The following is a 19,136-nucleotide window of genomic DNA, read 5'->3' as shown; positions in this document are numbered from 1 at the left end:
GAACAACGTTACAATTTACAGGGGAAAAAAACACATATTTACAAACCATATATTACTCTTTAAAACATATTAAGTGGATGTGCTTTATAAGTGTTCCTATAGTATTTAAACGAATATATAAAACAATATTTAAGATAATAATAATAAAGCTTTTCTTCAGTTGGCCTTGGTACAAAAAAAAAGTCAGTTGGCCAAAATGACGGCACCATTTTTGTAGTCCTGACTGATTACACCATCAGCCAATCATAGCACGGCATAGTTGTATCCCTCTCCATATCCCGCCTCCCGCAGGTATCTCTCGATGCTGAGTGGTTCAGGCACTCTGAGAACTGCGCTCCCATTGGCTGATCTCTCTCCCGCCTGAAGCTTTCGAATCAGGTCCGACATGGGGAGCCGTTGCTGGGCACTCCACTGGCAGCACGATTTAATGATGGCGTACCTACGAAAAAAGGTAAAAAAGACATATTATTAATTATTGTATTATTTTTTAACATTATTAGAACATTTTGTTTGATGTTGTGCTGAGTTATGTGCTATGTTTTTGAGTTTGAACTAGCCGACATAAGGCAGTTAAAACTTACGGTTAACGTTAGCATAAATTCAACATTAACCTACTGTATGTAACTTAGCTTGAAGTTTGACAAATTTGTAGCAGTAAATAAGGTAATAGCAGTAAGTAGTAAGTAAATAACACAAAAGAGCAATTCTGTACAAGTTCCACAGGGAGGCGACTCCATTAGTTGTAAAAAAAAAAAAGAAAAGAAAAAAGAAAGGTAGATTTGAATGGACATCTATGAGAAAATGACCCTAACATTACTTTTCACTTGATTTATTATCTCAGAAAACATATTCCTAATGATTTTATGGCCTCAATTGCTAGTTTCAAGTCTTCTCCAATGTAGAATGATAGATCATTTTGTAAATTAGGGTCCAATTTAGAGTAAAAACGACAGAGTATGCCTTAGGCCGTGGTAACTTTGTGATTGACAAGTCGCTACCACATTAGGTTAGGGTGACCAGATGTCCCGAATTCCGGGGACAGTCCCCTTATTGGGTGACCTGTCCCCGGTCAAAGCTGTCCCCGAAAATGTCCCCGATTTTGACACTGAATGGCGGAAAAATGTGCGCAGACCCAAACACCAGTTATTACGGTAGCCATCTAACGCATGGCCAGAGAAGACGTTGTATGACGTACAGACGTTATCAGGACGTACGACCAGACGCAAATGGTATGTTTTGTATGAACTTATTTATTTTGTGTGAATTGGCAGTAGACTTAGTTGTGTGTGTGTGTGTGTGTGTGTGTTTGTGTGTGTGTGTGTGTGTGTGTGTGTGTGTGTGTGTGTGTGTGTGTGTGTGTGTGTGTGTGTGTGTGTGTGTGTGTGTGTGTGTGTGTCTGTCTGTGTGTGTGTAACGTTAAAGTAAGTATGTTTGTTTATCTGAACTGAAGACCTAACGTAACTTTATAAAAGTCAGTGAACGTTAACATTATGACAATGTTTTCATATCTGTCATTAGTGAAGCTGTAATGTTAACATAGTAGTGTATGATTTTCCTGTAGGCATAGGGACATGAGAATCTGTTAAAAATAATTAATTAATTAAGTAATAATAAGTCAATGGTTGACTGTAGTAGTTATATATGCAGACCATCTGATCAGCTGATGCCCTGAGTCACTGTTTTGTATGTCACTGGTGTTAGTAAAGGTGTAACTTGTTATATTAGATTACCATGAGATTACAATATTATCTCTATGTTGCTCTGTTGTAGATTAGGGAGAAGACAAGTATAGGTGAGACTGATAGTAAAGAGTGAAGGAGAGAAGAGGAAAAGAGCAGGAGAACAGTGTGGAAAGGCAGAAATAAATAAGTAAACAACAGAGTGAAGGAGAGAAGAGCAGGAGAACAGTGTGGAAAGGCAGAAATAAAGAAGTAAATAACAGAGTGATGAGTGACTTTTGTGGGTGCACTTTATAAATGTAGGTTTTGATTTTAATACAGTAGTAAACTATTACTATTGGCTCTGTTCTTGCAGTTTTTCTTATGTTCTCCTCTGCTCTTATTCTACCCAGGCTCCTGAGGCGGAGGTGGATGAATGAGGAGATCACGGTAATGTCACCCATTTTTTTGATTGCCACCATTTGTGTCATAAATATCAGTTCAGTATTCAGTTGTGAGTAGAAACTTTTGACCAAAAAAATCCATCCTAACTCAAGCTAACAAGATATTTTTGTCTTCCTCAGTGGATGGATGGTTGGTGATGTCACCCATTTGTTCTTTGTTTGATTGCAACCTTTTGTGTGCAGCCTTCTTACTAGAGATGTATTTTCTTGTTGTGACTTTTTTGTACTATTTGGGCCATGCCCACAGTTTCCAGTGGCACACATTAAGTGATCCACTTACATCTTTTTATATGTTTTGACTTGGTAATTATTATTAATTACATCTTGATGATATTTACTAGCTACTGGTCTGGCAGCTGTCTTTGCACATGACACTTAACTTTGGAAGAGAGATGTTTTTTGTCATGTATTATTCTATATTTGTGTTTTTGACACTGCTGTGCGCTACTGATACATGATATTTGTGGGTGCTGATATTTTGATTTATTAACCTGGTCCTTTTGTGTAATAAAAGCTGGTTAAAATACATGAAAAGTACTTGTTCCCATTTTTTATTTCATAATGATAATATTTAATGATTTTTCACCGCCGCATTGAAAATGTCCCCGATTTTTTCATTTCAGAAATCTGGTTACCTAATGATTAGGTAACCATGACAACACAAGATTAACATTTGGGTGATCTAAAAAAGTGTTCACCATTTGTTTGTAATAAAAGTCCCTCTAAAGCAGGAGGGTCATTTCAACATGAAATCAGTGAAATGTCTCAAATGTGTGTTTCCAGATATTTTAAATCTGCCTTAATTGACCAAATTAATTTCAGGTGTGATGGACTGTTGTCACTGGTTGGGAACCATCATAATGTTAAAACCATCATTGCTTGAATAGCAGTCCAAACGATGGCTGAATCTGCAGAAAACACATTTGTTTTTACATCCAAGACATAATGCTGCCACTAAATTATTTGTGGGTGATAAAGGCCTTCAAAGACTGTTTTTGTAATTCTGCTACCGGGCGTTTAGCAGTGTGTAAAAGTTGGCGATCTGTAACGTTATAACTCTTTCTCTCTGCTGTTGCTCTTACAGTGAGCTGGAGCATGAAGCCGGTCGATCCAGATTCCTTCCTCTCTGGAGATACTGCAGCAGTTCAGTGGCCATCAACTGAGGAAACGGTGGGTCACCTGTATACAAAAAGAGAAAGTATTAGATCGAAGTGATAAGTGATTGTTAAATATTTCACCAGAGTAGTTCTTAGTATATAATTTATAGGTTTGGAGGTTTGTCCAGAACTGCAAAACCTACCTAATGTGACCATTTCATAGAGCAGGATACCAAAGGACCATCTGCCAAAAAGAGAAGGACATTATGTGAATAAAAAGAAGAGAAGTTGGACCTCAGATAAATCTAAATAAACTGGTGCAAAGACAGAAGATAAATGGATACTTAATGTCCCCAATGATAAGGTAGAAACACTAAAATCAACATGAACATTTTCAACCACACACATTTTTCACTTATTTAACTGAGAAACAACGTTGAGTCTTTAGTGCACAATCTAGTTCTATCTTTTGGGACATCAGGTTATTAAAATGTGTGTGTTTTTCTTTTTGGTTGTACAAAAACCCCCACATCATATCTCTGTGTAGAGAAGTGAATCAGACTGCTAAGGTGATATAGTTATGTTAAACAAAGTTATTCAACAATTTAAAATAAGCTGCATCATCTGTCTCACTCCTTATTAAACTCTGGCTGGGACATTTCAATGACATGCTTTATATTCAGTCATCTTCAAAGCTTCATTTAATATTCTCACAGAGGAGTCGGTCACTCACACATCACTGCTCTGACTGACGGGTCTTCCGGACAGCACTTCGGGCGCCTGCCACTTTCTCAGCTCCATGTCCTCCGTTTGTCCCGGTGAATCGACCTGCGTCCTCTTGCGGTAGACGGAGCCCAATCCCCACAGCTTTGCCGTCAGATCTCCACCAACCAGAACGCTGCGAGCTCCCACGTTGCCATGAACGCAGCCCTGACTGTGCAGGTACTCCTAGATGACAGAGAAAAGAAGGAGGCTGCTTTTAAGGGGCCTGAATCTGGACTACAGTGTGATTATTATGATTCAAATCTGAATATTCAGCACTAAAAAAATCATGAAAAACATCAACAGATTTAACTGTAGACTCATTTAAGTAACATTTTATCTGGTTTAAACTGAAAGCATCACTTTAAACTCAAAATAAAAACTGAAGCACATTTTTTAAAATCATTTTTGCCTAATAATGGATGACTTAAACTGCTTTTAGGGCCTGAAACTGGACTTCAAATATAATTATTATGATTAAAATCTGAAAATTCAGCACTACAGTGATACTACAAAAATCATGAAAAACATCAACCGACAGTCATTAACTAAAACTGAAACCAACCAGAGCAGAGGCCACTTGTCCCGCCATGATGAAGATCCTCTTCTCTGTCAAGTCACATGTAGCCTCAAAACTGGGGTTATCCTTCAGTGAGAGAAAAGAGAAAACATGTTAATAGTCTAATGTTTTACCTCTCTCTTTGCTGCTGTTACACTGGAACATGAGTGTATTGGAGAAACTACTTTTCTTGTAATTTATAATAGAAGTTGGTGAACATACTGGTTTCTCTCTCCTTCAATATTATGGTATATTGCCTTATACTGCCCCTCAAAGGCCAACAGCAGTCATTACTCTATCCACACTAAATTCATACATTATGGAAAATGCACATTTTTAATGTGACAGTCCTGCGAAATGTTTGGGAGTTTATAATCAAGTGATGTATAGTCATTATACAGTCACAGTGTGAACTATATATAGTCCACTTCAGGGTGAAACAATTGAATTATTTTACAGGTTTTGGCCTTATAAACATCAATTATTATTACATTTTTCATACATTATTACATATTTTCAGGGAATCTGGGGTCTTACGATTAAGTACAATGTTTTTCTGGACAGATTGTAAAGCCTCCTGAGATAAATTTGTGATACTGGGCTGTATGAAAAAAGATTTACTTCACTTGAGTTTTCCTTCAACTCGGAATTTGCCCCTTTTGGCTCTTTAAATAAGCCTTCAGACAAAAAAATGTGGATATAAATATGATTTTGGGACATTCACATCCACAAATCTTCCAGTACAAATGTGCAAAGTTTTAAAAATGTACCGTTCACAGTAAATGTTACAGCTTATTCTAGATATAACCCTCATCATCAAACTGTCTCTGACACACTGAGTATTGTTTTTTTGTCTCTTTGTAGATAATAAATGACTCTACCTGTCTACACCTCCAGAGGAACCCCAGCAGGTCTCTGTGCTGCAGCTCCTCTACGACCATCGTCGGGGGCGACTGCACTGTAACCACACCCATCAGTGCAGGTAGGAAGGGGTGCGGCCCCAGTCCAGACACAAAGGAGGCAAAACCCAGGAAGTGCTGCTTCTCACTGCTGTTTGCTGTATCTGTGGAAAAGGTTTGTGATCTTTATTCACCCAGAGAAGTTTCTATGAGCAACATCGTTATTAATCACACACTATTGAATATTTGTATATATTTATGTATAATATAGGTTTTTACTTCACAAAAAAGTGTTTGTGCCATCAACACAATTATAGCTTTTCAACTTGGGAAGTCCCTGAAAAATCAATCAATTTAATATGTATAAAACAGCATAAAACTCTAGTATCTTAGGTGCACTAATTCAGCTGCACTATTTCCACTTTTTCAGTTGCACTATTTGCACCAGTTTAGCTGCAATTAGCTGCACTATTTGCACTTTTTCAGTTGCACTATTTGCACAAATTCAGCTGCAATTAGCTGTACTATTTGCACTAGTTTAGATGCAATTAGCTGCACTATTTGCACTTTTTCAGTTGCACTATTTGCACAAATTCAGCTGCATTTAGATGCACTATTTGCACTATTTCAGTTGCACTATTTGCACTATTTCAGTTGCATTTAGCTGCACTATTTGTACAATTTCAGTTGCACTATTTGCACTAATTCAGCTGCATTTAGCTGCACTATTTGCACTATTTCAGTTGCACTATTTGCACTAATTCAGCTGCATTTAGCTGCACTATTTGCACTAATTCAGCTGCACTATTTGCACTAATTCAGCTGCACTATTTGCACTAATTCAGCTGCATTTAGCTGCACTATTTGCACTATTTCAGTTGCATTTAGCTGCACTATTTGTACAATTTCAGTTGCACTATTTGCACTAATTCAGCTGCATTTAGCTGCACTATTTGCACTATTTCAGTTGCACTATTTGCACTAATTCAGCTGCATTTAGCTGCACTATTTGCACTAATTCAGCTGCACTATTTGCACTAATTCAGCTGCACTATTTGCACTAATTCAGCTGCATTTAGCTGCACTATTTGCACTATTTTAGTTGCACTATTTGCATTAATTCGGTTGCATTTAGCTGCACTATTTGCACTACTTCAGTTGCACTAATTCAGTTGCATGTAGCAGCTGTCAGTCTGGCACAGCTCAGTTTACCTTTCAGCACCCTCAGGACGACATCCTTGTTATCCATGCGTGCTCTGTACAGGGTGACTGTGTTATTAGGTTTGATGGAAAAGGACAGTGGCAGGGCAGTGATCTGGCTGAAGGCTCCACGATGCCTCTCTCTGGACATCTGTGGTACTGCAGCAGGAGTGGACACCACACTGTGCTGCACCTGTTGAACTGACATCGGCAGCTCCTCATGTTCCAGTGGGTTTATCCCAGGTGGTGCTAAAGAGAGAGAGAGAGAGAGATAGAAAGCAAAAAATTATGAGAAATTACTCTTACTTTATAAAATATAATGGGAATAACTTAATAAACAGTATTAAAAATGCTTTGATTATGGTCAAATCTAACTTTTTTGCGTTATGTATGTTCAGAAGTCGTCTTTAAACACTTTAAACACATAGTGAACCACTCAAGCACGCTCGCTCACCATCGATACCCTGCAGGTGACTTCTATTGCTGTGCCTCTGTGTCTGCCTGTGTGTCGAGTTGTGGTAGCGTTTAGGGGCGGTGGTCCGCGTCCGCTTCCGTCCGGGACAAAACCTCTTGATGAACAGGACCAGTAAAGTGATCAGACTGGAGAAAAGGAGCAGCGTAGGGACGATGATCACTGCCTGCTGATGCACCCGGATTACTGAGAGAGAGGGAAAGAGAGAGAGAGAAGGGAGAGAGAGAGAGAGAGGGGGGAGAGGAGTTGGGGTTCATGTATAAATGTCAGGTCTAAGAAGAGTTGAAACATAGTGTGCAAAGTGACAAGTTGATCTGATGAGAGAAAAACACACAGCTGAAACGTCACAGGTCCGACCCCCCGTGTGTTTCCTCTACTTGAGTTAGGACAGTAAGTAGTGCAACTTGTGTGCATGCGTGTGTGTCACAAATACACAAACTCCTAATTATCCTCTGGTTTCAGTGCCTGCCTTTAGAGCACTTTGATAGGATTAATATATTGGCTGTTAAAACTGTTGCACCTCTACAGTAATGACAGGATGTTCTCTCTTTACATCTTCACATTAGATCACCCCCCCCTTTTTACTACTGTCTTCATATGTTGATGAAAAGCCAGCTGGCAAAGACAATCATTGATATGTTAGAGAATTCATTCTTAAATCTGATCATTTTGTAATTATTTAGATTATTATTCAACAATGAACTGCAGATATCCCAACTATTAATCCACTCATAATCAAGTCATTCCAGGGTCCCAGCGGATCCTTAAAAAGTCTTAAAAGGACTATTACTGCAGTGACATTAGTATTTTTACACCAGTAATGGATGTAAATGGGTCAATGACGTATAAGGATTTTCAACAACTCAATTTTAAATAATAAAAACAAGCATATCTAATGCAGTAGTTCAAACATTCAGAATGTTGTTTACCTGAAAATTCATATTACAATTTGAAAGTGATTTTAATGGTGGTTTTTCAAGATTAATTGGCACTGGCCTTAAAAAAAAGGTCATGTGGTGCGACCATGATTCATCTTGAAATGTCTTATATAAATAAAAGATCATCATTTACAAAGATTTAAAAAAAAAAAATGCAAATACTTTGTTTCCAAACACTTTATATTACTGAAAACTAAAAAAAGATGTGAAGCGTGTTAAGTAAATTAATTTATTTCAAGATTAATCGTGGTCGCACCACATGACTCTTTTTAAGGCCAGTGCCAATTAATCTTGAAAAACCCACTAAAATCACTTAATTTCAAATGTATAATATGAATTTTCAGGTACACAACATTCTGAATGTTTGAACTACTGCATTAGATATGATTGTTTTTATTATTCTACAATTGAGTTGTTCTAAATCCTTATACGTCATTGACCCAAATACTTCCTCCACCACTGTTTGCTGAGCAGTTTTAATACAAGAAGCAGCAATGGTATTAATTTTACTTAAAGAGGATTTAAAAAGGTCTTAAAAGTCTTTAAATTTGTACTTAAAAATGTGCAGATACCCTGCATACATATTATTATTCTCATTATATCCCTATAAATATCTTTATTTCTTTTCTTCTTTGTGGAAAACCATTTTTCTCTCCATATCTTGTCATTGTGGTGTCATTGCAGGGCCGGTGGCCTTTGCCTCACTTGGCTGAAACGGATCTTGTGCCGCTGCATTGTTGTCCCATTGTCAACATAACACAATTATCCAGTAGATTAGACAGTAGGAACGGCTCCAGCACACTGGGATGAGTCAAGCATTGTGACATCCAGAGAATAAAAGATTTAGAGATCAATGATACTTCAATTACGTGCGTTTGGTTGTAAGGTCGGTGAACCGGTTGTCCACAAAGTATCCACACCACCCCCGAAACTTTCTATCTGCATATTATTGACTATACATGACTTAACTAGCAATCATTTCTACTTCTTTTTCATTTCTCTGAATCTTTACTCATTCAGTTTTAATTTATTTATGGCTTTGATTTCCTGATACTCCATATTGACCTTTAACTGGCAGCTTTTCATACCAGACTCTAATTAGACACACACCCTTTTACAACATAACTACAGTAGCATTTTAACAGAAGTAACCATCATTTTACGAACCTTCAGCAGTTTAAATAAGGTGAAACTAATGTTGTGTAAAGGACGAAACTTGAATATAAAAAAACACTGGTCTGTGTAAACAAGGCGCTCTGGTTCTGGCACATTCTTAGGTGAGGTGGGAGATGGAAGAGACGGACATACATCATTTTTATTGGCATTTTCATTGGAAACTCACTTTGAGCTTGAACTTAAAAACACCTCTGCCCTAAAGAAAGACTTAATAGAACTCCAACATCTTAGGTTAAAAAACAAACAAGAAATAGACGTGTAAATAGACATGTTGCACCCATTCTTATCTTTTAAACAAACAAACAAACAAAGGGACTCTTCCTAGAAAACTAACATGTTTATTATTAATAGGTAATCCAGTTAAACATGAAGCTCTGTCAGCTGATTTTGAGTCTTTAGCTTCATTTCCATACAGCGCAATATTTAATGGCAAACACGGACTGCTTAGACACTGTTTAACATATTCAATAATCTCAAACATTACAGCACGCTCCAGCAAATGAACGTTCATGTTTTATTTAAACATTATTGTTGACCTTTCCTGTTCAAGATTTCATAATAGTTAGCTTTGTGATCACAACATTTCCCAGTAGTATCGGTGAGTCAGCAGTTATCCCAACACATGTTTATTGTGCAATCAATCAAACACACTCACTCCAACCTCCAGTTAAGTTAAATGGGACAATATTAAATGCTACGACCAATAATTCAGTAGTTAAATAAATGAAAAGACTATAAGATATAAGACACTGCTCGCTTAATACCAAGACACTGTCAGATTTGAGGAGTTAATGTCAAATCTTGAGTGTCATCTTATTGGCTTTAAACCAGAGTCTTCACTCACTGATTATAAATGATTACGCAGGTTTGTCTGCTGATGTGCTATTTATAGCCAGAATGAGGTAACACGTGTTTTGTTAATTTATATCAGTAATATTTGAGCTTCAGAGTGCAGAATGTGTGTGAGTTTAGGGCTGTTTTCATATTTATATGCCAAAAGGAGGATTTATTTAAATTGAGGGATAAGGAGTAGATGTCATTTTAAGGATTTTAGGAGTTTTTAAGGATTGGTATTATTCACAGAAGACCCATATCAAACATAAATTATAATATTTTTAATATCTTTTAAAACATGTCTGTAGGTGATCTTAAATTAAGATAAGTAATAAGCAGAAAACTGACAAGTTTGATTTATAAAAAGCTAAGATAATTCTTTATTATTAGTCCCACGATGGGTAAAGTGTTACAGCAGAAAGTGAATAGCAAAAAATAGAGCATCAATAAAAAAAGAGTAAGTAAACAAGTAATAGGAAAAATAGGAAATAAAAAAAAAAGATGTTGTAATGTTGAGAGCAATATTGGTGTTGTCAGAATGATAATATACCTGAGTGGGATATTGCCAAATGAGAGTTTTGAAAGTGAAACATATATTGCACATTTGAAACTGAAAGTAATATTAACACTGGATATACTGATGTTGCACAGTAGTGTACATGCAAGTGCAAGTGTTTAATGCAAAAGCTAGAAAATACCAGAAAAAGATCATTTAAATATTAAAAAGAAGAGAAAAATGTAAAGATCTGCTAAATTAAAAAGAGCGAATCAGGAGAAGTTAAGGAGGAAGGATACTGTGCTGCAAGAAGAAAGAGAGAGAGAGAAGGTTGAAGATGATAAAGAGACAAGAGTAGAAGAAGAGTGGCAGTCGTGTCCTTACTACACAGGTTGTCGTCCGCCGCACACTCATTATCGGCCGTGGAGTTGGATGACATGCTGGAGAGGAAGAGAGGAACAGGGATAGATCAGAGTTACTATCGGCTGGGGGGAGAGATCAACATTACCTCTGCTCAGCAGCAAGTCTAAATCCCTTAAGCTTAGACGGAGCGCTGCAGCTTCTGCCTCTCCAATAACTGTATATAGTAGCCGGTTCAGAGTTTAACTGTGCTTAATGAGCCATCAGTGAAATTCAGGAAATGGCAGGAGTGAGATGCAAACTTCTTTTCTTTTTTTTTTTTTCTTCTTCTATGCTTACAGAGCAAATAATAAACCATGACCTTTTTTTTTAATCTGGACTCACATAGCAAATAAAAAAGGGAGTTACTGGGTTACTTGTTCTCTATGCGTATAGCTTAACCGGCTATCAGTTACGTAGATAATAAAGGAGCAAGAGATCAGCGTTACCATTGCTCAGCAGTGACCTGAAATTCAAGTTTTGATATGATAACTTGACATTCAGTCGGCCATTAAACCTCAAATATACACACCGCACTTATTTCAACATGGCAGTTATTTTTGTATACAGCGTACAGACTCAGGCACACTGAAGAAGATACATTACAAGACATTTCTTAGATACTTGCTGCTCTTGAGGAAGTCGGAAACCTTGAAAGACATATCTATGTATGGCATACAGCAAGCAGACTGTCAAATATGAAATAAAATCAAAGTTTTTTGTCCTATAAATTAAAATGACTTCAATATCTGTAACAATTTAAAGTTGCACTGTAAATGTTGTTATTGATTTCCCGTGAAAACTGGTAAATAAGACTAATCAGTGTTTAGGACTCAGTCTATTTTGGGGCATCTCATGCTGAAAAAAAGCTTTTCTATTAAAGATTGGTTTATTTGAATGTATCAGTAACTTTTTCAATTTACTTTTATTTGAAACACAATCACACATATCACACCTGATTACCGGTAATGTTTTACAGTTGGGGCTGGGCGAGGAGTTTCAATTCAACCTTAAACCTACATGGCACATGGCAATTGTCTTCTTTCATGGGGATTTCCCTTGTGTTTAGCAAAGTCAACAACGTGATGTTTCTGTGCAGATGTATAACTCTTTCTTGATAATTTCTCCATTTTTTTTCACGTTGAGTTTGTTCACATGTTGAAAATACCTCAGCCTGATTGGCTACCTGGATGCACTGTGGTGTGACTACAACCAATAAACCTCTCTGCATTTTACTGGTGAATAAGAAACACCGGTTTAGAAGAAGCACACCACTTTTAAATAAAAAAGAATCCTATTAAAGGTGTGTCTTATTTACAGTACTTTAACTAACTTTAACTAATGGCTACATTAAATAATTATTATGTTGTATAACCGGGTGACACACCTAATGTCTACTTACATTGACAAAAGAAAAAGTTGCCTTCACTATGTATCTTATATTACATGTGCAAAATGAAAAACATGATATGATGATGATAAATAAGTATAAAAAAATAAATAGATACATTAAAGATGATGAAATACGTAAAAATAAAAGTACTGTATCCATCAAGTGACAACGCTAAATACAGTAGAGTATGTTCAGCCATCATCATTTACTCTGTCAAAGGTTAAAAAAAAACCTCTTATCTAATTACTCCCAGTAATTAGATAAGAAACTCATCATCGTCAACAGTTTGGTGTCCACTGTCAGACCAGCGCTGTGTCTCAAATCACAGACTTCTATTAGTACTTTCTTGTGTAGTGCGCAAATTTGGATAGAATAGTGTCTCAAACAGGCGGGGAGTCCCGGTCCTCTGAAATGATGCCAACGCGGAAGTAAATTAAAACTGCATTCTATCAAAAGGCCACCAGGGGGCGACCGTTTTGGTGTCAAAAGGACTTCCGTCTCTATACAAGTCAATGGAGAATTCACCAACTTCTCACTTGATTTCTAACCTCAGTAAAAGTTTTCAAAATATTGTTTATGGTCTCAATCGCTAGTTTAAAGCCTTCTTCAATGCAGTATGATGTTCATTTGGGACATTTTGGCCTCCCTGATTTTATATGTGACGATAAAGCAGGGTATGCATTAGGGCGTGGCTACGTCGTGATTGACAGGTTGATTGGTTCACAGGTTCAGGAGGGCGCCTCTTGCTCCTCCTGATGCCCATATAAGTAGAATCCGTGTTTTTATTTTTCCCAGCATGCACCTGAAATTTTCAAGATGGCGCTGCTCAGATCCGATACTATTGGCCTCCGAGCAGCAGTCCACAAACCAATGGGTGACGTCACGGATGTTACGTCCATTTCTTATATACAGTCTATGATCTCAAATCAAACACGGTCTTTGAACACTAACCGGAAATGACAATTGATAGCATTCGCCTTATTGTTTGCGGTACCAACTCATTACAGACTGCAAATTAACCCAATAAACCTGCTGATGGCCTATATATGACAACAGTATAGTGCTAAAAACTCATGTATAATTTACAAGATGGCGACCGTTGAGGAGGAGAAGTGTCTAATGTTCCACACTCAACCTTTTGACCATCCAGGTACTCATAGTACACTGCTTATTTCCATACTTCTCAGTGTGAACGCACTTATGCACTCAAAATATTAAGAAGTGTAAGTACAGAAGAAGATATTTGAGACACAGCAACCCAACGGACTGTTGAGGCTCAGACTCAGAAGATGAAGAGGTCACTGTAATATAACTCGAGCTCTTACAGCAGGTATCATTTCAGAGGCAATAATCTTACTGGATACTTTTACTATATTTTACAACCTGTTCTTGTCATGTATTGAGATAACGGTGCAAACTGCTGCCCGTCCAACCAAAACACTAATATAAAAAGCATTTAAGTATATCAATCTTAGACGTTTAATAAGATTCTGCTGTTATGGGTTAAAACCTAAAATAATATTTCAGATAGAAGCAAGCTTAATATATGTAAAACCATCATTTTTAGGGGTACTTTCAATTGGGAGGTTTACTATCCCGAACCCTGACTAAATTTAAACTAATACAAATGATACTGAAGTAATTTTTTCCTATCTGCTGATTGGTTGGTTTTTTAGATTTTAGGATAATTGTCAGTATGAAGGCCTATAGTTGCAAGTTTAAGAGCGAGTCAAGGATACTTTCTTTGTTCATTGTAACAGATTTAAAAAAGGAAGCAATAAGTTCATTTTCTTCTTTATAGAACCACTGTCAGCCCAGTCTTTTCAGCTAAGTTCAAAGTAAAAGGCTCTTGAAGTAGTTCCAGTTGTTGTTTATCTAGTCAGGTTTTCATAATGTTCTCTACGCAGGAAAACCCCCCCGAAGCTGTGATGTTGTTTACACACTATTTAACCTCACTAATCCTTTTTAAATAAGCAGGTTTCAACTGATAACTTGAAGGGAAGTGAAGTAGAACTGATGGAGAACATGAAGCTACAGAGGAAGTCAGAGCGTGTGTGTACTGGTTTTTTGGGGGGGGGGACGACAACTGCTTTCTGTGTCTGTGCCTGTATACAAACTTTAAACTTGTGCCTCAGGTCTTTTTAAAAGAAATAAGCTTATTTTCACATCACATTTTCCAATCAGTAGGTTAAACACAGAGATAACCATTGAGGATTGAGCTCCAGGAGCAAGTATACACACATACAGTACGTATACCGTCCTCCTCCCTGTCTTTTTGATTTGTTTAACAAATGTTTAACAAATTAAATCAAAACTGGGACTGAGGAGTCCACAACAATACTGGTCTGTCTTCCACAACGCTGTATTACATAGTTGTCAGTCTTGTCTTGTCACATGTTTTCAGCTACAATTTTAGACATGTAGCCTCCATACAGAAAAACAACCCTTTCAAACCTCCTAAACTTACTGTTAAATATAATATGATAATAGTCTGTTTACATGATTTAAAAAAGAAATATGTTAAAGTCAATAGATTTTTGGCTGTGTGGCCTGAATGTATAAATGTTATCAGCCTGGGCAAATATCAGTGTTTTGTTAAACATTTGTAACCATAGAGAGAGACAGAAAGAGAGACACTCTCCTCATTAAAAAAAAAAAAAAAAAAAAAATCAGTTTGCTCTCTTGTTTAAGTTGTAATAGATATTTTACAGCATTTATAATGTGTGAGATTTAAATCTAATTGAGTAACAAGCTTTGTCAAATTTAGATTTAATGATTACAGCAGATTATTTAGAAAAATATTAAATTAAAATAAGCTTTACTGGCATGACTGATCAGACATCTGTATTACCAAAGCAGCACAGAAGATTATTATTATTATTATTATATATCAGTGTAATTAAGTCCCTTAAATGAGTAATTTCTTTTAAATTGAAATCTAATGAGTGGTTAGCAGGTTTCCTGTCAAATAATACTTAAGAATTAGTTCTCATTCCTACCTTGTCCTCGTCTGTCATCTGAAGTAAAGTTTCACCAAACACACTTAAACCCACTCGGTGAGGTTGTGGTGATGTAATATCATTATTAGCTAAAGTATGAAGAAGAAGAAGAAAGAGTGTGGTACCGTCACACCTCCCCTCGCCTCTCACAACATGGTCATTTGTTTCCCATATTGTCCTCACATTGTGACACTTGTACACACACACACACACACACACCCTGAAGAAGTCTCACTGGTATGTGGTAAGCATTTTAAAGACAAACACACACTGAAGTCAACCTTTAAGGCGAGAGGCTAGATGTGGCTCAACCTGTTTGTCTGCATTGTGCCTTCTCTCACACGTTCGTTTGCAACTCGCCTGCATCAACACACACCCGCAGGTATAACAAAGGGGTTGGACATCTCACCACACACACATGCACACATGCACGCACGCACACACACACACACACACACACACACACACACACATGCATGCACACACATACCGCACACAGTCAACAACAGTGGGAACAGACACTTAAAATATGCTGTTAGAAAACACACAGACACTCAAGTTAAATGCTAAGAAAACAAAACAGCACAAAAACACACAGTTGCATTAAATGTGTTTGGATGGACAAACAAAACCCTTAAAAACATGCACATACACACTATTCATTTGTGATATGTCAATAGGAGATCAGCACTCTGCAGTATACAATGTCATAAAGTCATGATGAGTTTTTATTGTCTTACCTGGCTGACTCTGTGGGTCCGGTCAGGTGTCAAAACTTGTAGTTTCTTCCCCCTGCGAGCCATATAATTCAAATAATATACTATTATAGAAAGTCTTTTTTTTTAGTATTGGGAGTCAGGCAACCATCATCTTATTTAAGAGTTGTAAAAATTGAAGTTCCACCCTCTGAAGCTTTCATGTTTCCTGAGTCAGGCTGATGCACATGGTAATATCCACATTCACAAGCAGATCCATTTTCCAACTGAAGACACCGGCGTGAGGTTTAGGTTTCTATTTTGCAGCGCCCTATAATTTCTGACTCTTATCTTTCCTCATGACTCTCTCTTTCTCTCTCTTTCCTTCCCTCTCTCTTTGTCTCTCTCATGTTGGCCACACCCACCCCTCCAACACTCTTTCCTTGTCACCTTTATCACCTGCTCGCAGTCAGTATTTGTGTGTCACTGTTCGTGTGCTTTAGAGTCTACCTTTAATATCCAATCTTCCTTTTGCAGTTACTAAAAGGAAACATCATTCTCTATCACTATTAATTTGTTTAATGGTGTATTTTATCTATATTTTTATGCATGAGGTTTAACTTCAAAAGGCAAAGAAACCAAAGAACTTCTATACCAACAAATTAATGCACAGTTGGTGTTCTTGTGTTACTTTGCAGTGACCCATGGCAACTTAACAAGACAGGTTTACATGATGTAATGAAGGAGAAATAAGTGTTAGACTCATGTGTTTGCTGTTATTGTGTTTACAGTGCGACTTAAGATTGAACCATTTTAACTTAGTGGTCAAAATATGCCAAAAATTACACGTTTACATGCATCTACTTTAGCTTTATATTTCTCTTTCATGCTCTTGTTGCATTATCGTCCTCATGATTAAAAACCTCAAAATTACCCTTAAATGTACAGTTGCTAAATCATTGAGAAGTATGTTAACATGACTTTATCTCAAGCCTTTAAACAGAGGTTTCAGAAAGGATTTCATCTGGATCCTCATCATAAAACAAACTTCAGTGCAGCTTTTATCGTACTGAAATGTTCAGATAGTCTTCAGTGCTTTATTTACTGTGTGCTCGTGCTGGCAGAGATGTGAAAGAAACAGACGCCGGCGTACTTATCACTTTTATTTCTTCTAAAAAGGCGTGCCCACTGGTGTGTGTGTGTGTGTGTGTGTTTGTGTGTGTGTGTGTGTGTGTGTGTGTGTGGTTAGTACCGCTCCTGAATAATCATGACTTTTCACCCGCTGCGCCACCTCCACCCTCTTCCCTTTTTAAAAGAAGTCAAAGCTGGCGTGTCGACACACCCGCAGACGCTGATAGCAAAGGGTTCACAACGGCTATCCTTATCTAATTAGAGCTCAAATGATGTCATGCAGAGATCTTATTTTTATGAGTGTAATCTATAAAATATAAAAAGATTTAATCCTCACAGCTGTGTTGGTTCAGCAGCAGACATTTGTCCTGTAAAAATGTCCTTTAGGAAGACATGAAACATCTGTGGTGGCTTTTATCTGAAGCATTAGTGACATCAGTGTTGATCCTATCATTGTGTTCTTATGTAAATTTTCTGGTTTTTGCCTCTTCAGAATTGTCACGATAAGAGATATATGACATGTGTAAGATATGAGAGATCCTTAATACTCTTCTATGATATGCAAAGTATCAAAAATCTGCATATCTACACTTTCTGAGAGATTAAGCTCATGTTTTTTGATGTGATTAAGTATTATAATACCCCAACCGGTTAAGCCAGATGGTCTCCCATCTAGAGCCCGGTTCTGCCGGAGGTTTCTTCCTGTTAAAGGGGAGTTTTTACTGCCGCTGTCGCCAAATGTCTAGACCTGCTTTATGTGAAAAGTGACTCGAGATAACTTTAGTTGTGATTTGGTGCTATATAAATGAAGATTCATTGGTAATATTGTATGATGAAGGTTGTATGAACGTTGTAACGAAAAGAAGAGCTGATTTAAGAAGAATCATTAGAAAACGTACCTACATTAAACTGAAGCAAAGGTTGCTCAGATTTTAAATAGATGGATAGATGGATGGTTAGATAGATAGATAGATAGGTAGGTAGGTAGGTAGGTAGATAGATAGATAGGTGGATGAATGGATGGATGGATGGATGGATGGATGGATAGATAGATAGATAGATAGATAGATAGATAGATAGATAGATAGATAGATAGATAGATAGATAGATAGATAGATAGATAGGTAGGTAGGTAGATAGATAGGTAGGTAGGTGGATGAATGGATGGATGGATGGATGGATGGATGGATGGATGGATGGATAGGTAGATAGATAGATAGATAGATAGATAGATAGATAGATAGATAGATAGATAGATAGATAGATAGATAGATAGATAGATAGATATTGATCCTTCACAGGAAATTGCTTTGTTTACAGCAGCTACATCCACACTTAACCCTCCTGTTTTCCTCAGGTCAAGGAAGGACAGGAGGAAGGGAGGAAAGAAGGAAGGAAGGGAGTAAGGAGGAAAAGAGGAAGGAAGGGAGGAAGGAAGGAAAGGAGGGAGGGAGGGAAGAAAGGAGGAAGTAATGAAGGAAGGAAAGGAGTAAGGAGGGAGGGAGGGAGGGAGGAAAAGAGGAAGGAAGGAAGTAAGTGAGGAAAGAAGTATGGAAGGAGAAGGGAGCAAAGAAAGAGGGAAGGAGGGGAAGAACGAAGGAAAAATTAAAGAAAGAGGGAGGAATGAAGGAAAGAAGGAACAGTCAAAAGAGATGGGGTCAATTTGACCCGGGAGGACGACAGGAGGGTTAACATCACATGGAAACACATCTCTGATTATCCAATGGAAAAAAAACCTTTTAAAAAATATGACTAAAAATACCCCAAAGTTGTACTAATGAAACAAATATAAGTATATATATATATATATGTAATGAATAATAATACAATACTCAGTGTGCAATAAGTGTATCTAAAGCACATTTATGATACTGGGCTACAGTATTATATCTGATGTGTCACTCCTGCCTTCAAGTTCACATTGAACATAAATGACAGGCGCTGTGATGTCATGAAACGGGGAT

The 19,136-nt window shown here is 37.3% G+C and overlaps 1 protein-coding gene across 1 annotated transcript; it reads right to left on the bottom strand.

The window, feature by feature from the left end:
* Positions 1–243: 243 nt before the first annotated feature.
* LOC133996914 (tyrosine-protein kinase STYK1-like) lies at positions 244–10,994 on the bottom strand. Its single transcript, XM_062436432.1, has 9 exons — positions 10,940–10,994; positions 7,094–7,297; positions 6,652–6,888; positions 5,422–5,603; positions 4,547–4,627; positions 3,953–4,167; positions 3,423–3,463; positions 3,205–3,301; positions 244–439 (listed from the first exon to the last, which is right to left on the bottom strand). The coding sequence occupies exons 1-9, from the start codon at positions 10,992–10,994 to the stop codon at positions 244–246; spliced, it is 1,308 nt and encodes a 435-aa protein (XP_062292416.1).
* Between the last annotated feature and the right edge of the window lie 8,142 nt (positions 10,995–19,136).

The sequence above is a fragment of the Scomber scombrus genome, chromosome 16 (genome assembly GCF_963691925.1).
Source record: "Scomber scombrus chromosome 16, fScoSco1.1, whole genome shotgun sequence".
Lineage (NCBI taxonomy): Eukaryota > Metazoa > Chordata > Actinopteri > Scombriformes > Scombridae > Scomber > Scomber scombrus.
The sequence above is the reverse complement of the archived record's forward strand: the minus strand, read 5'-3'. Positions and strand labels throughout refer to the sequence as shown.

Bases quoted from the DNA above. Each gene is read 5' to 3' on its own strand.
- LOC133996914 (XM_062436432.1), bottom strand. From the start codon at position 10,994: ATGTCATCCAACTCCACGGCCGATAATGAGTGTGCGGCGGACGACAAC. The intron at 4,628-5,421 runs GTAGAGTCATTT...CTCTCACTGAAG, and splicing joins TCCTCTGGAGGTGTAGACAG to GATAACCCCAGTTTTGAGGC. The intron at 3,302-3,422 runs GTAGGTTTTGCA...TTTTGTATACAG, and splicing joins CTATGAAATGGTCACATTAG to GTGACCCACCGTTTCCTCAG.